At 45.0% G+C, this 13,332-nt stretch overlaps 1 protein-coding gene across 1 annotated transcript in view; it reads right to left on the bottom strand.

The window, feature by feature from the left end:
- Positions 1 to 409: 409 nt before the first annotated feature.
- The window catches only part of LOC138468504 (serine protease 55-like), a 292,779-nt gene continuing 279,856 nt past the window's right edge, over positions 410 to 13,332 (bottom strand). The window contains exon 4 of the mRNA XM_069609010.1: positions 410 to 1,020. Within this exon, the coding sequence (XP_069465111.1) occupies positions 790 to 1,020 (231 nt within the window). The 3' untranslated portion in view covers positions 410 to 789. The remainder of the gene's footprint in view (positions 1,021 to 13,332) is intronic.

Genomic DNA, 13,332 nt, shown 5'->3' with positions numbered 1-13,332 from the left:
TGACAGTAGCATGGGACTTAGTGGTTCTGGATTTAAAGTTTTAGTTAGGAATACTTTTTAAACTGAGTGGCTGCCGAATTCGTAGGCTAGTACTGCTCCATCAGGTAATGCCCCAATTGCACAAGTTAATATATCAGTTGTGCTCTTAATACAATACTTTACGTGTGACTTATAATATAATGAATCAAGAACTAATGATTTATTTTAGGTTTATGCTGCTTAGTTAATGGGAGAAGATTGAGTATCATTATGCAACACAAATTGGTGAAGCCTACATCTTCATTTTACTGCAGAAACCAGCAGAAACAAGCACTATTAGCATCATTTGCAAATCAGAAATTGAACTTTGGTAGGTTTCCTGATCATTTTTATTTGAAAATGGAATTTCATTAGAAAGGAAATTAAATTATGTACAGAAAAAATTAACATTATTACATGTGTTTAGAGAGGTACACATTTGATTTCAGTACATGCATAAAAATAGGGTGATGAGTAGTGTGCAGACATTAAGGAAGCAGGCCAGAACCGAAAGCCATCATCAGGGATTCTCTGCCACCGTATGTGGAAGATTTAGTTGATACTTCTTCAATCATTACTTTAACCGTTACCTCTTTCCCAGTCACACTGTTCTTTTTACAGCCTTATTCCCATTTGAAAGTGAATCGTCCTCATTAGCCCATAGCTACATATATGATCCACAACAAATTCTCACTGCTTCTCCTCCACCCTTTTCAGTGATGCTGATGTGTAGGATACTCCTTAGGCCGTGGTGGCAGTTTGAAGCGTGCATTATCCACCCACAAATTCTGCTACTTCCAGATCTTTACTTTGTGAAGAAGCACCTTGGGGGATAAAAGGTTTTCCTTCTAGAGCGGTTGTCTTTATAACCCAGTCTTTGAATCTTACAATTCTGGCAAATACATTTGCACTGTTGCAGTCTGTAGATCGAAAGCTGACAATCCCAAAAATTAGCCATATTTCTCTCTCATCTTGACAGACCAGCGGGCCTCCGTTATCTCCCTAGAAAATCAAAATATTTTAAAATGACATGTGGTGCATAGGATGACAGTCATCACATCATAGTGCAATACCTCAGAATACATATCGAGTAGTAAAGTAGCTGTCTTGGTATTATACAGCTGCATGTATACTCATAGATTACGGTAATTGGCCCATTTCAAACCATCTGTGATCAGAAACAGGAGATGGAAGCAGCATGTGAAGACAGGTGGCTCCTACTCAAAATGTCCAGTAAGCAAATGCTCAAACAAAGATGGAGGTTTATAACAAGCACCTACAGTTGAAAAGACAATGGCACAGTTGTGACCAAGCAGTTCGGGCTAGACTATCCCTTTTGAGACCAAGCCTGATTTGCATATGGTCTTTGCCCCAATGCCAGAGGATAAGATGTATTCGAAACCTTCCAGCCAACACCTCTTTTGTTTTGCTTTGGCACCCCGAGTGGGACGGGTATGCCCAAGCGTGGCTGCCATGCCTGTTGGGCCTAGCGACCCAAGCTACTCCTTACTGATGAGGCCCAACAAGGCTGAAACATGTCTGGGGATGCTTGTGGTCTCGTTCAGAAGGGATGTGACCAAACAGTTTGGGCTGGACTTACCCCTTTTGGGGTGGGCCCAGGCCTGATTCGCATATGGTCTTTCCCCTTTTGTATTTTTTTTGTGACATAGTCAAAATTTGACTTTTTCCACAAACAACAAGACACAAGAAAAAAACATTAGTTTACAATACACAAAAAAAGAACAAAAACTGTTAATAAAACAATCTTACAGCAAATTAATCAAATACATCACTAAAATCAAATTCATTCATTATCTACTAAAATCTTGAACTAAAAAGAATTTCATTAAAGAAAAAGATAATTTCAAAATATTTCTCAATATATACCCCCATTAAATTAATTTAGTCACTAGGAGGCATTCCAATCTCATTGAAATATCTGTTTCTTTAGGAAAGCTCAGACTTCATTTCCAGATAAAATAGACCAATAAACATTCAAGCCTTGTTCAAGGTTTCAATCTGTTTTAAGAATCTCAGAACTTCCAATAATAAGAAAACCTCATTTCCTTCCCATAGTCTTTTCCAAAATTCCTCAGCTGTCAACCAATGGGAATCATGAACAAATCGCCTAGAGAATTTATTTTGCAGACTGACGGTACCTGAACATACCATCAACAAGTGTTTCATGGTTTGTTTTAGCCCTGAGTCACATCGGTCACATACACCATCACTCTCGACAGCTTTATTTCTTATCCCAAGTGTCTCTCTAGTTACCACCAGGTTCATTCTGAACCTCAGAAAATTAGCTCTCCAGGAATTATTCGGACATTTTAGCAAATACTTTGGTAACTGACCTAATGGTCTATCAAGAGGTAACATGTCATAAAAATGTTTCTTCTCCACAAACAGAGACCTTGTTACAATCCAATCATTCTCTGCAATCTTTTTCTTCATTTTTACTGGATATTCAAATAACTCACTTCCTGTCGAATTGCAATGTGTGAGCAGTCGAATAACATCTCTTTTTAGTTCATTCAAAAAGCGGTTGAAATTTAATTCCAAAAGATGCTTAATGTCGTCATATAAAGAGTTTTTCATTGGAACTATGATGAGCCTATATAGGGCCATTCATTTCCATTCAGCTTGTGAAGCTAGCAATTGAATGCCCAGCTCATAATGCAACCGCAACGTCGGCAAGGAGGGTGGCAGGTTTAGAACTTTTTTCCACAGTCCACCCTCCAGTCGAGTCCAATTAATTTTTGTCATCAAGGATAACAGTTCAATCCCATACATCAAGACTGGGACTACTTTGCCTTGATAACATTTCAAAAGAGGAGCCAACGTGAATTTGCAGTATTTGTGTAGGATTGATTTCATCTGACTTGCAAACTGTCTGATTATACTACTAAAATGAGTCTCAATCGCTACAATTGTGGGATTTGCTCAGATTTGGTAACCTAGGTTTTTTCGTTTCATTTACTATGGGCAGTTTGATATTATTGAGAGACCACCTACATTTGTTTTACAGCACCTCCCGTACTTGATTTTAAAGCCATCATTACTGTTTTCGAGGGATTTATCAGCAGATCATTTTCTTTAGCATAGTTTGCAAACGCAAGTATCAGTCTTTGCAGACCAATCTCCGTACAATCAAACAATAATTCATCATCTGCAAAACCTAAGGCACAGATTTTTTGGTCCCTCATCCATGGGGGTGCAAATGCCAAGCCCATGAAGTAATTGCACATGTCTGCTAAGAACATATTAAACAGTCAGGGGGCCACTATACACACCTGTCTTACCCCCTTAGTTGTAGCTATTTATTTGAAGCCAAGTCTCCCCCCAAGTTCAAACAGACCTGGATTGAGGTGGCTTCGTGCAGGTGGATTATTATAGCTAGCAGACTCTGTGGTATGCCCCACTTTTTTGGTTTGCACCACAGCTTACCCCTATTGATGGTGTCAAATGCACAAGAGAGATCCATCCACGCCACGTACAGACCCGTTTGTCTTGAATTGTTAGTAGATAAGATTTTCAATATTACACCATTTAATGAAGTAGAGAGACCTTTGCGGAAGCCTGTTTGATGTTTCGATATTATATTGGCTTGGTCCGCCCAATCTTTCAAGTCTTTAAGAACCAATCTGGTAAAGTTTTACTGTCCACATCCATCAATAGTATAGGTCTGTAGTTGGCTGGATTGGATCTCTCACCCTTTTAAGCCACAGAGCTTAATAAAAGGGGGAAGGAGCAGGAGTCGAACCCAAAAAATAAGAACTGGGATCTCCTTCCGAGTATCATCACAGAGGTTTTTCAGAAGCTATCCGTGGCTGATGACTTTCTTTAGTGAAGCAATGTTTGGGGGTGGTCAGTTGGAATACACAGGGCTCAAGTTCATTTAGGGAAAGGAGTATGAAGTCCTATATCTTTGAGAGTCATGATGTCGTCCTTTTACAGGAGACATGACTTATGGAAAAATGGTATCTTGACGGTTTTTATGTCATTTCATCAGGGGGCCCAAAAAGCTCCCAAGGGATGACCATCTGGTGGTATGATCATAATGATAAGGAACTCTCGCATATCCAATTTGAACAACTGCCAATTAGTAGACAAGGGACTCTTGCAGTGAGGGTATTGTTTCGTTGTGATGAAAATTCATTTCTAAAAACCTCATGGATCATAATTAGTTTATACTGGAGCCCCGCCCATTCCAATATGTCTGACTTTTCGGATGATCTTTCGGATCTCTTATCACATGTCTCGATAAAACACCATGAAGATAAAATATTGCTGGCAGGTGATTTAAATTCGAATTGTTTGAGGAATAGTGTGTGCGCTAGTGAGAAGGCTCCTTCTGTCAGATATTGTTGTCAGTGGTCTAATTTTTTTTGGGACTGGAACCTTCGAATAGCTAATGGGTTGATCGAGGGGGACATCCCAGCCGCCAAAACATGGAGAAGTGATATGATATGATATGATATTTTATTTGTATCGCGCTCATACACAAGTGTTTCAGAGTGCGACAAGGCAAGGGAGGGGAACAGGGGAGAAAACAACAACGATGTTACTAGGCCCAGTGACATTGAGAACACGCAAGTGCATGGGAAAGGGAAAGGGGAGAAAGTGCATGGAAGGGGGAGAGTGGAGAGTGCGGAGCAGAGGAGAACAGATAAATAATAATAAATACAAATAAATAGATAATAGAGGCAATAAGCAGTGGTAGTGCAGCCAGCAAGTGACAAGTGCAGTGTTTACGGCAGCAGACTGGGTAAGTCTGAATAAGTGCAGAAAAGGATGAAAATGGTGGGGAGGGTGAGGGACTGTATGGGTATAGATACAGATCCCATTTCAAGGTGTGGCCAGGTGGCAGTGCAGGAGGGTGGTAGGGTGAGCAGGTACCCGGGCCCAGGGGATAGACGGTGACCAGGTGCACAGTGCCAAGAGAGAGCAGATCAGTAGGGGGTAGGGAGAGCGAAGGTAGAAGCAAAGACGAAGGTCTTGAGGTGCTTCCGGAACTGGAGATGGTTCTCCTCAAGTTTTAGAGTGGCAGGGAGGCTATTCCAGAGAGAGGCCACAGCCGAAGACAGAGATCTACCCCCAGCTTGTTTCTTCGAAAAACAACTAACCATGAGGGATTTAGAGGTAGAGGAGCAAAGAGCACGAGAGGGGAGGTATTTACAGAGGGATAGCTGAAGGTATTTTGGACCCAGGCCCCAGAAAGCCTTGTGGACAATGCAGAGGGTTTTGAATTTAATCCTTGCATCCATAAGGGAGCCAATGGAGAGATTTCAGAGCTGGAGGGATACAATCCCAGGGCTTGAGGCCAAGGACAAGTCTTGCAGTCCTGTTCTGGATTAGTTGCAGAGGGCGGAGAGTAGAGGCAGGTAGATTTAGAAAGAGGCTGTTACAATAGTCCAACCTGGAGCGAACCAGAGCTTGGGAGACAGTGAGCTTCTGGGCGAAGGAGAGGAAAGGTAGAGTACCTCTGAGGAGGTGCAGTGGGAAGTTTGACTTTTTAGAGACCTCAGAGATGTGGGCGGAGAAGGAAAGAGTGGAGTCAAAGATGACTCTGGGGTTCTTAGCCTCGCAGGTGGGGGTAGGAGGAGGGCCAAGGGAGGCCGCCAGAGAGTGAGGGGAAAGGATGGTGAAGGTGTGCCGATGAGAAGGATCTCCGTCTTGCTGGCATTCAGACAAAGATCATTTGCGGCAGACCAATCTTGAATGGCAGTTAGGCAATCAGAGATGAGAGAGGGAGAGGAGGTGGCAGAGGGCAGCCTGAAAATGAGTTGAGTGTCGTCAGCGTAGCACTGGAAATTTGAGCAGAAAGTGGCAATGCAGTGGGCGAGAGTTGCCAGGTATTGGTTGAAAAGCCAGGGCGAGAGGTTAGACCCCTGGGGAACACCACAGGTAGAGAGGAAGATAGATGAAAGGAAGGACCCAAGTTGGTCGATCTGAGAGGAAAGAGGACAGCCAGTCCAGAACCTGATCAGTGATACCCAGGTTTTCACGGAGACGGTTGAGCAGGATGGTATGGTTGACCGCGTCGAAGGCAGAAGAGAGATCGAGGAGGATGAGGACAGAGGGAATGTTAGAGTCAAGGTTGGAGAGCAGATCTTCACGGATGTTCAGGAGAGCAGTTTCCGTGCTTCTGGCAGTTCTGAAACCGGACTGGTGGTCATGGAGACAGCCAACAGAATTGGAATGAAGGTTAAGCTGAGAGATGGCCAACTTTTCCAGGAGTTTGCCAAGAAAGGGAGTAATGGAAATTGGGCGATAGTTAGCTGGACAAGAAGGATAAGCTGAGGGTTTCTTGAGAAGAGGCTGCACAAAGGAGTGCTTCAGTGAGGAGGGGAAGGATCCAGAGACAAAGGAGTGGTTGCAAAAATCAGCAAGGGCCGGAGCGAGGGTGTCAATGTGGTCCTTGATGGTTTTAGAGGAATAGGGATGAACCTGTTTGGAAGAGGCTTTCATAGATCGGACTTGTCTAGCGACCTTGTCAGGGGTGAAAAGAGGAAAGGACGAGAAGGATGGTGGGAGAGTGGCTAAAGGAGGGACAGCAAGCACAGATGGAGAGGGAAGAGGAGGGGTGTGGGTGGAGAGGGTGGACAGGATGTCCTAGGTTTTTGAAATGAAGTGAGAGGCAAGGGCATTGCAAAGAGCCTGGGAGGCAACAGGAGGGGTAGAGACTGCAGCAGGGTTGGCATGAAACATTCTTCGATGGAAAGACTGGATACCGTTATAATATGAATAGTTAAGCAAATTGCACACATATAACTTATTCTACTTGACATGCGTACATATGTCTTCATTTACTCAGACACTACTGATTAGTAAATAGACATTTAATATGATCTACACCTGTTGGGAATTTTCAAAAACAAGTCATCAAAAACTATCCCAAATCAAGCTTAAGACATGCCACTATGTGTTTCGACGTTACTGGAACTTTGATTTATCAAATTTCCCTTCCCCTTGTCTTCTTCAGGGCAAATATCTGTATATCATTTAGAAATAGATCACAATCCACTCTTATTTGTGTATTGAATGTCATATATAAAGTGACAGAGCACTGAAGTGAAAATCCTTCTTTTGCCCAACACAAATGTTGGCCAAATTGTTTGATTCAGCATATACTTTTAGCATACACGTTTTCATGAGCCAATAAGGAAGGCATAGTACTGGTGTCAGCCCCCAAATAATAAGCTGCTGAACAAGAGCTACAGGTTCGCCAAATGTGAACTGAAAAAAGGCAACGTAAAAATACAATAAATCAGCGTCAAATTCTAAAAAAATTGTTTGAAACAATAAAGATTGAAAGCTCCTCATTACTTTCGGTTCTCAGCCTTTAATGTGAGCGCTCCTGGCATACGGAGCTGCCATTTTCGGGGTTGCGCTGCCCCCTTCCCTCATGTCCCACTGCCTGGCAGCTGCTTCAGGCACAGGCAGCCACCACTCTTTCTGTCCTCTTCTCTACTTTACTACACTCTTTTCTGGTTTATACTTGCAGCCTTGTTGGTTGCTACCTGTTATGCTCACCTGGTCTCTGCGGAGGTGTTGCAGCACGGTTGCAGCCCTCCCTGAACTTGAATCACCCCCTTCAGGCCTCTTCCTCAGTAGAAAAGCTGTGAGCAGTGGTACGTGGTGATACTGCTCCTGCATGGAGGTAAGAGTGTGTGAGTGCGCCAATCAGTGATTGTTGCACCTCTCGAACCCTTCACCCCAAAGTACGGTTTCCTTGAGCAAATGCCGGCCCATAAAGCTCACCTGTGAATTATGGAAGATAAGCTCTCCGTCCTGCTACTTCTGGCAGGGGTGCGTCGAATAGGATCTAGTTCCTTCACTGATCCCTGATAAGGATTAGTCCAGTCCAGCTATGATATGCCATTTATAACGCACCTATACACGAGTGTTTCAAGGCGCGACTATGCTTCTCCTTATGATTGGTAAGTCTTTCTTGAGCTCTTGTGATGCTGTTCGTTCTGTTTAATGTCTTTATATGTTGCTCCTATTTATGCCCGCAATAATGTCTCTCTTCTGTTTTCTTCCCTTAGATGGAAATGCCGCCTCAATGCAGCTGTGAGACGCGAGACGCGGCGGATGGAAGATGGGTGCTACCGCAATGTTCAACAGCAGGTAAGGGATGGTTTAAGGAAAGCGCGAAGTATGGAGAAGCGCAACCTTAAACTGACTTTTTTTACATGTCTAACCTTGTCTTCTGTTTTTCCTTGCAGGCGCTGCTGTCGACGATGGAGCGTGTCGTGCTGCGGTGCCAAGATGAAGATTTCGGCATTCCGGAAAGTGTAAAGATGAAAACGTGGTTCGCCGAAGCGATGTACTGGTAAGAACAGCTTACCCCAGTTGGTAAGTATGTTGGCAGGAAGCAGGATGTCCAGGAAGCAGGATCTTCAAAGGTAAGTCTGACTTCAGGCGATGGTGAGCGTTAGGCTGCTTGCAAGTGCAGAATAACGCGAAACGTCTGCCTTGAGGATTGGGGCATCTTATATAGCTGAGATCATGGGCACACCCATGAGGACAATCTATACTTGTCCTCACAACTAAAGATGAACAATGTGTAGGGATGTTAGCAATAAAATAAATAGTGTTCCAAATAAAGTTCTGAGTTTCTTCTAGCTCCTGGCCTTCTTTTTAGCTCCCTTTCCCCGAGTTTAAGATAGTTCAACAAACGTGGTGGGATTCCCTTTCCCAAGTTCAACACAGTTCCACAAATCCTCGTGGTTCCCTTCCCCAAGTTCAAGACAGTTCCACAAAGTCTTGCGGTTCCCTTCCCCAAATTCAAGACAGTTCCACAAAGTCTTCGGGTTCCCTTCCCCAAATTCAAGACAGTTCCACAAAATCTCAGGGTTCCCTTCTGCAAGTTCAAGACAGTTCCACAAAACCTCTGGGTTCCCTTCCCTAATGTCAAGTGTGAGAAACTTGAAGGTGTCTCCCTAGCTGGTCACCAGGGATCTGTCATCCAGGTGGCCTTGACACGGCCATCGCTATTGGCTCCAGATCCTGGGGGTGGACCAGTGAGGGAGAATCACCTGGATGGGGGGTCCTCAGGGAGTGGGAGTGCAACAAACTTTAAAAGAACTGTAAAAAGTGTTAAGGGGAGACCAGCTAAAGAGGGACACCGACACCACGTGGGTGCTAAACTCAAGAGACTCTGGTCGATATCTCCATACGGTGGAAACTACAGATACCAGAAGGCCATAGGAAGGCCACCAAGTTAGGTCAAAGTGGTCATACGTGAGGTCAAGCAAAATCCCTGTACAATCGAAAGACTTTGATCTACAATCCATTAAGTGAAAGAAAGGGAAGTGAATCCTGCAGTGAATGTGAAAGCAAGGGAGATGAATCCTCCACATGAGAAAGCAAGGGAATCGAATCCCACCAATATAAACGAATGTGAAGTTGGCAGAGGTGAACATGAAGGACGGATCCAGAGATAAAGCTATCACCCACATACTAGCAGTAAAGAGGGGTCCGAGCACGGCGAAGGGAGATCCAGGGGTGAAGCCATCACCCGAGTACTGACAGTAGGCAGAGATCCGAGCCCGGCAGAGGGATATCCATGGGTGATGCTATCATCCAAACTTCAGGAGAAGAACTAACATATAAAATTAAGGAATATGGTACGTGAAGGGTCGACACCCAGAAGAGGGGGAGCCAGGAATGAAGCCATCACCCTATTTGAACCGTGAAAACAATTGAGAAGGGTCAGCGCCCAGCAGAGGGGGACCCAGGGGTGAACCCATCACCTAGCGAACATTGGGAACAAACTTTCATTTGTTAAAGGAACTTTATTTTTGGAACCAGAGAGGCCCTTGAAAGTAAGAAAACATACCTATCCCGGGTATTGATATAATTTAAGAACTTTCTAGGGATTTTCACCCAGCAGAGGGGAATCCCGGGGTGAAAGGTGTCACCCAAAGCCCATAGAAAAGAGACTGTGTATTTGTTTTTGTTAGTTGAGTACGTCAGTTCCTCGGAGGCAAGAGACTTTCAGGGAAACGAGGCTTGGCCATCGACGGTCCTGAGAACTACCACTGGAACTGTCGTCTTGTGCTGGAGAAGCTTGAGACTCTGCTGTGCTCCAAGCTCCCATCTTACCCTGTGTCCAAAAAGTGTGGAAGGGGTACCCTGACTACTGCATCCTGACATATTATTTGAGAACACTTCTTTCTTTTCTTGAGAAATATCCCACACTTCTTTTTGTATTAGTTGTGAGGTTTGGCAATAGGTTTCCTATTATAGGCCTTCTGTTACACCTTTGCACCGGTGGTCGCTTTGGCGACAGCATCGGGTGTACAACACAATGCATTCCTACTCACCCAAGATGGCGGACGCCTCTGAATCTGATTGTGAAGCTCCCGCTGCAGAGGTTGCACGTTGTTTTCCTTCACGCCGCGACGATCATGTGACTCCATATAACCCGACCAGGAAGTTAAGCAAATGCGTCGCTACTCTCCAGATCGGCGCTTCGTAAGTTCGTTCCTAGGGAATCTGTTTCATGTTCCGTCCTCCTATCTATAGTTTTCTGTATCTAACTAACTGTGCTCTCTGCCCTTTCCTCCATTAGGCCATTTTCCGGACTCCGTCTGCTCACCTCCTCTCCCCTAAGGTCCGCTTCCAACCTAAAGAGTGAGTCTTGAGGGTTTATAGTTCCCTTCAATCCTCTCCCCATTCTTAGCTCAAATACTAACATCCGCTTCGGGTTTCCGGAAACTCTCTCTCTTTCCTCGTAGGACTCACCCCCTTCCCGAAGACTTTACACAGACTTCTCGAATCTCTCAACTCCATACCCGGAGTAAGTTAACATAGCTATTCGTATCAACAACAGACGATCGAAAGTGGAGAAAACTTACCTCTCCTTTCTTCCGTCCAGGACCAGCTTCGTCTGCACCGGATCTTTTGAAGGGAAGCTGGCTGATTCATCCTGAAGGTCTACAGTATCCTGTCATTACAACACAGGGTTTTTCTTCCCCGGAGGGTTTTCCCTGGGGACTGTGGTTCCTCCTCAGCTGAAGCTAACGGCTGGGAGGGAGCAGGGTTTCCCGGGAAGCCTTCACTATCTGCCTTGTTGCTGGTACGGAGTCCGCCCGCTGCCCAGGTTAGTGAACTGCATAATTGTTCTGTCTCATATTGGACGCATTGTAATAGTTAGCGACGCCCAAAATATAGGAAATATCCTATCACAGGCTCTTGTGCAGACGGTGGACTCCGATGGAGCAACAAATGCAACAATTGATGGCTGCTATGCAGTCTATGTCTCTGGAGATGCAATCTCTAAAACAAGACAATGCTCAGTTAAGACAACAGGTCGCTCGAGCGTTTTCAGAAACTCCTCCTTATGCCTTGCATACCGATAAGTATGACGGAAACCCGCACAAACTCAAGGAGTTCCTGGATAGTTGCCTGGTTCAGTTTACCTTCAAAGCACGTTTTTTCCCTTCTGATAAGGACAAAGTAGGTTATCTGATATCCCACTTGGCAGGCCCTGCATTGGCCTGGGCGACACCCTTAGTCACCTCAGAAAATGCCATTCTAGACTCTTACCCAGCCTTTACTAACAGTTTGCGGTCTATGTTTAGTAGGCAGGAAATTTCAGTCTCTACTCAGGAGAAACTGCTAGATTTAAAACAGGGAAATAAAGATCTTATGAGTTACGTGACTCAATTTAAACAGCTATCAGCTGAAACAGGGTGGCCGGATGACGGTCTCCTCACGCTGTTTCGCAGAGGTCTTTCCGAGGAACTGAAAGATGAGGTCTCGAAGGTTCCTCGTCCCGCCAATTTAGCCGAGATGATTGCGCTCACCATGCAGATTGATTACCGTCTCCATGAACGCTTCCATGAGAAGAAGAGAGGGAAACCCTCTCAACTATTCTCTAGTTCTCCTTCCCCGGTTTCTCGATCCCAGAAACCCGACGAACCCATGCAAATAGGAGTGGCCAGAGGCCCTTTGTCAGAGGGCGAAAGAGAAAGACGGATGAGTCAGGGCCTATGTATGTACTGTGGGGCTTCATCTCACATGCTGAAGGATTGTCCCGTCGTCCCTCCTCGTCGGACAAGGAATCCGATGCGGGGAAACGCCAAGATCCTGTCGTAAGGGGAACCACGGCAGGAGGTCCTGAAAGGAGTTCCCCAAAGAGACTTGGTACTTCTCTTAAAGAGGACATTACGGAACACACTATGTTAGTACTTCCCCTGATCTTGAAATTACCAGACTTAGAGCTACGTGGGGTTCCGGCATTGATCGATTGCGGAGCAGCTGGCAACTTTATTGATGACCAATGGGCTGCGAAGCATGGAATCATTAGATCCACCAAGACGTGTATAACACCCATTCAGGGGGTGGATGGTTGTCCCCTTAGTTCTGGACCCATTCGAGAACAGACTACTCCTCTTACATGCCTAATTTCAACCCACCAGGAGACGTTAGTTTTTGACCTGATAAAAACTGCTCATTTTCCCATTATTTTGGGCTTACCGTGGCTGCGAACCCATAATCCTTTTATAAACTGGAAGGCAGGAACTTTGTTTCTAGGTTCCGAATATTGTGTTTCCCATTGTCTTACTCAATCATCTGTTGGCATTCAAGCACCTTCCATGATGGTAGTACCAACCGAAGGCTCCTCGATTGGGATGGTCAGTCAGATCCCGAGGTGTCATCAACAATTTCAGTCCATATTTTCTCAGCCAGAATACCCTACATTACCTCCTCACCGTCGGGATGACTGTCATTTAGATTTGTTCCCTGATCAACCGATACCTTTTGGCCGAATGTACATCTTATCCCAACCGGAGAAAAAGGCTCTCAAAGACTACCTTCAGACTAATCTTCAAAACGGTCTTATAACTGAGTCCAAATCACCCGCCGGTGCTTCGTTATTCTTCATTCCCAAAAGGGATACAGAGGAACTACGGCCATGCATAGACTACCGAGGGCTCAATAAGGTCACCATCCCGGATAAGTATCCAATGCCGCTTATCCCAGACATTCTGGAAGCCGTTCAAGGGGCTTCGCTCTATACCAAGTTGGATTTACGAGGGGCATATCACTTGATTCGCATCGCCCCTGGCGACGAGTGGAAGACTGCCTTTCGGACCCCATTCGGTCACTACGAATATAGGGTGATGCCGTTTGGGTTGGCTAATGCTCCCGCTGTTTTTCAGCGCTTCATGGACCATCTATTCGCCGATGTACTCCTTCACTATGTAATCGTCTATTTGGATGATATTCTAGTCTTTTCACAGAAAATAGAGGAACACATCCGACATGTCAATTTGGTATTAGACCGACTTAAGGCCA

The sequence above is a fragment of the Ambystoma mexicanum genome, chromosome 4q, assembly GCF_040938575.1.
Source record: "Ambystoma mexicanum isolate Mex_15411 chromosome 4q, UKY_AmexF1_1, whole genome shotgun sequence".
Classification (NCBI taxonomy): Eukaryota; Metazoa; Chordata; class Amphibia; order Caudata; family Ambystomatidae; genus Ambystoma; species Ambystoma mexicanum.
This window is presented reverse-complemented; position numbering and strand designations above follow the sequence as displayed.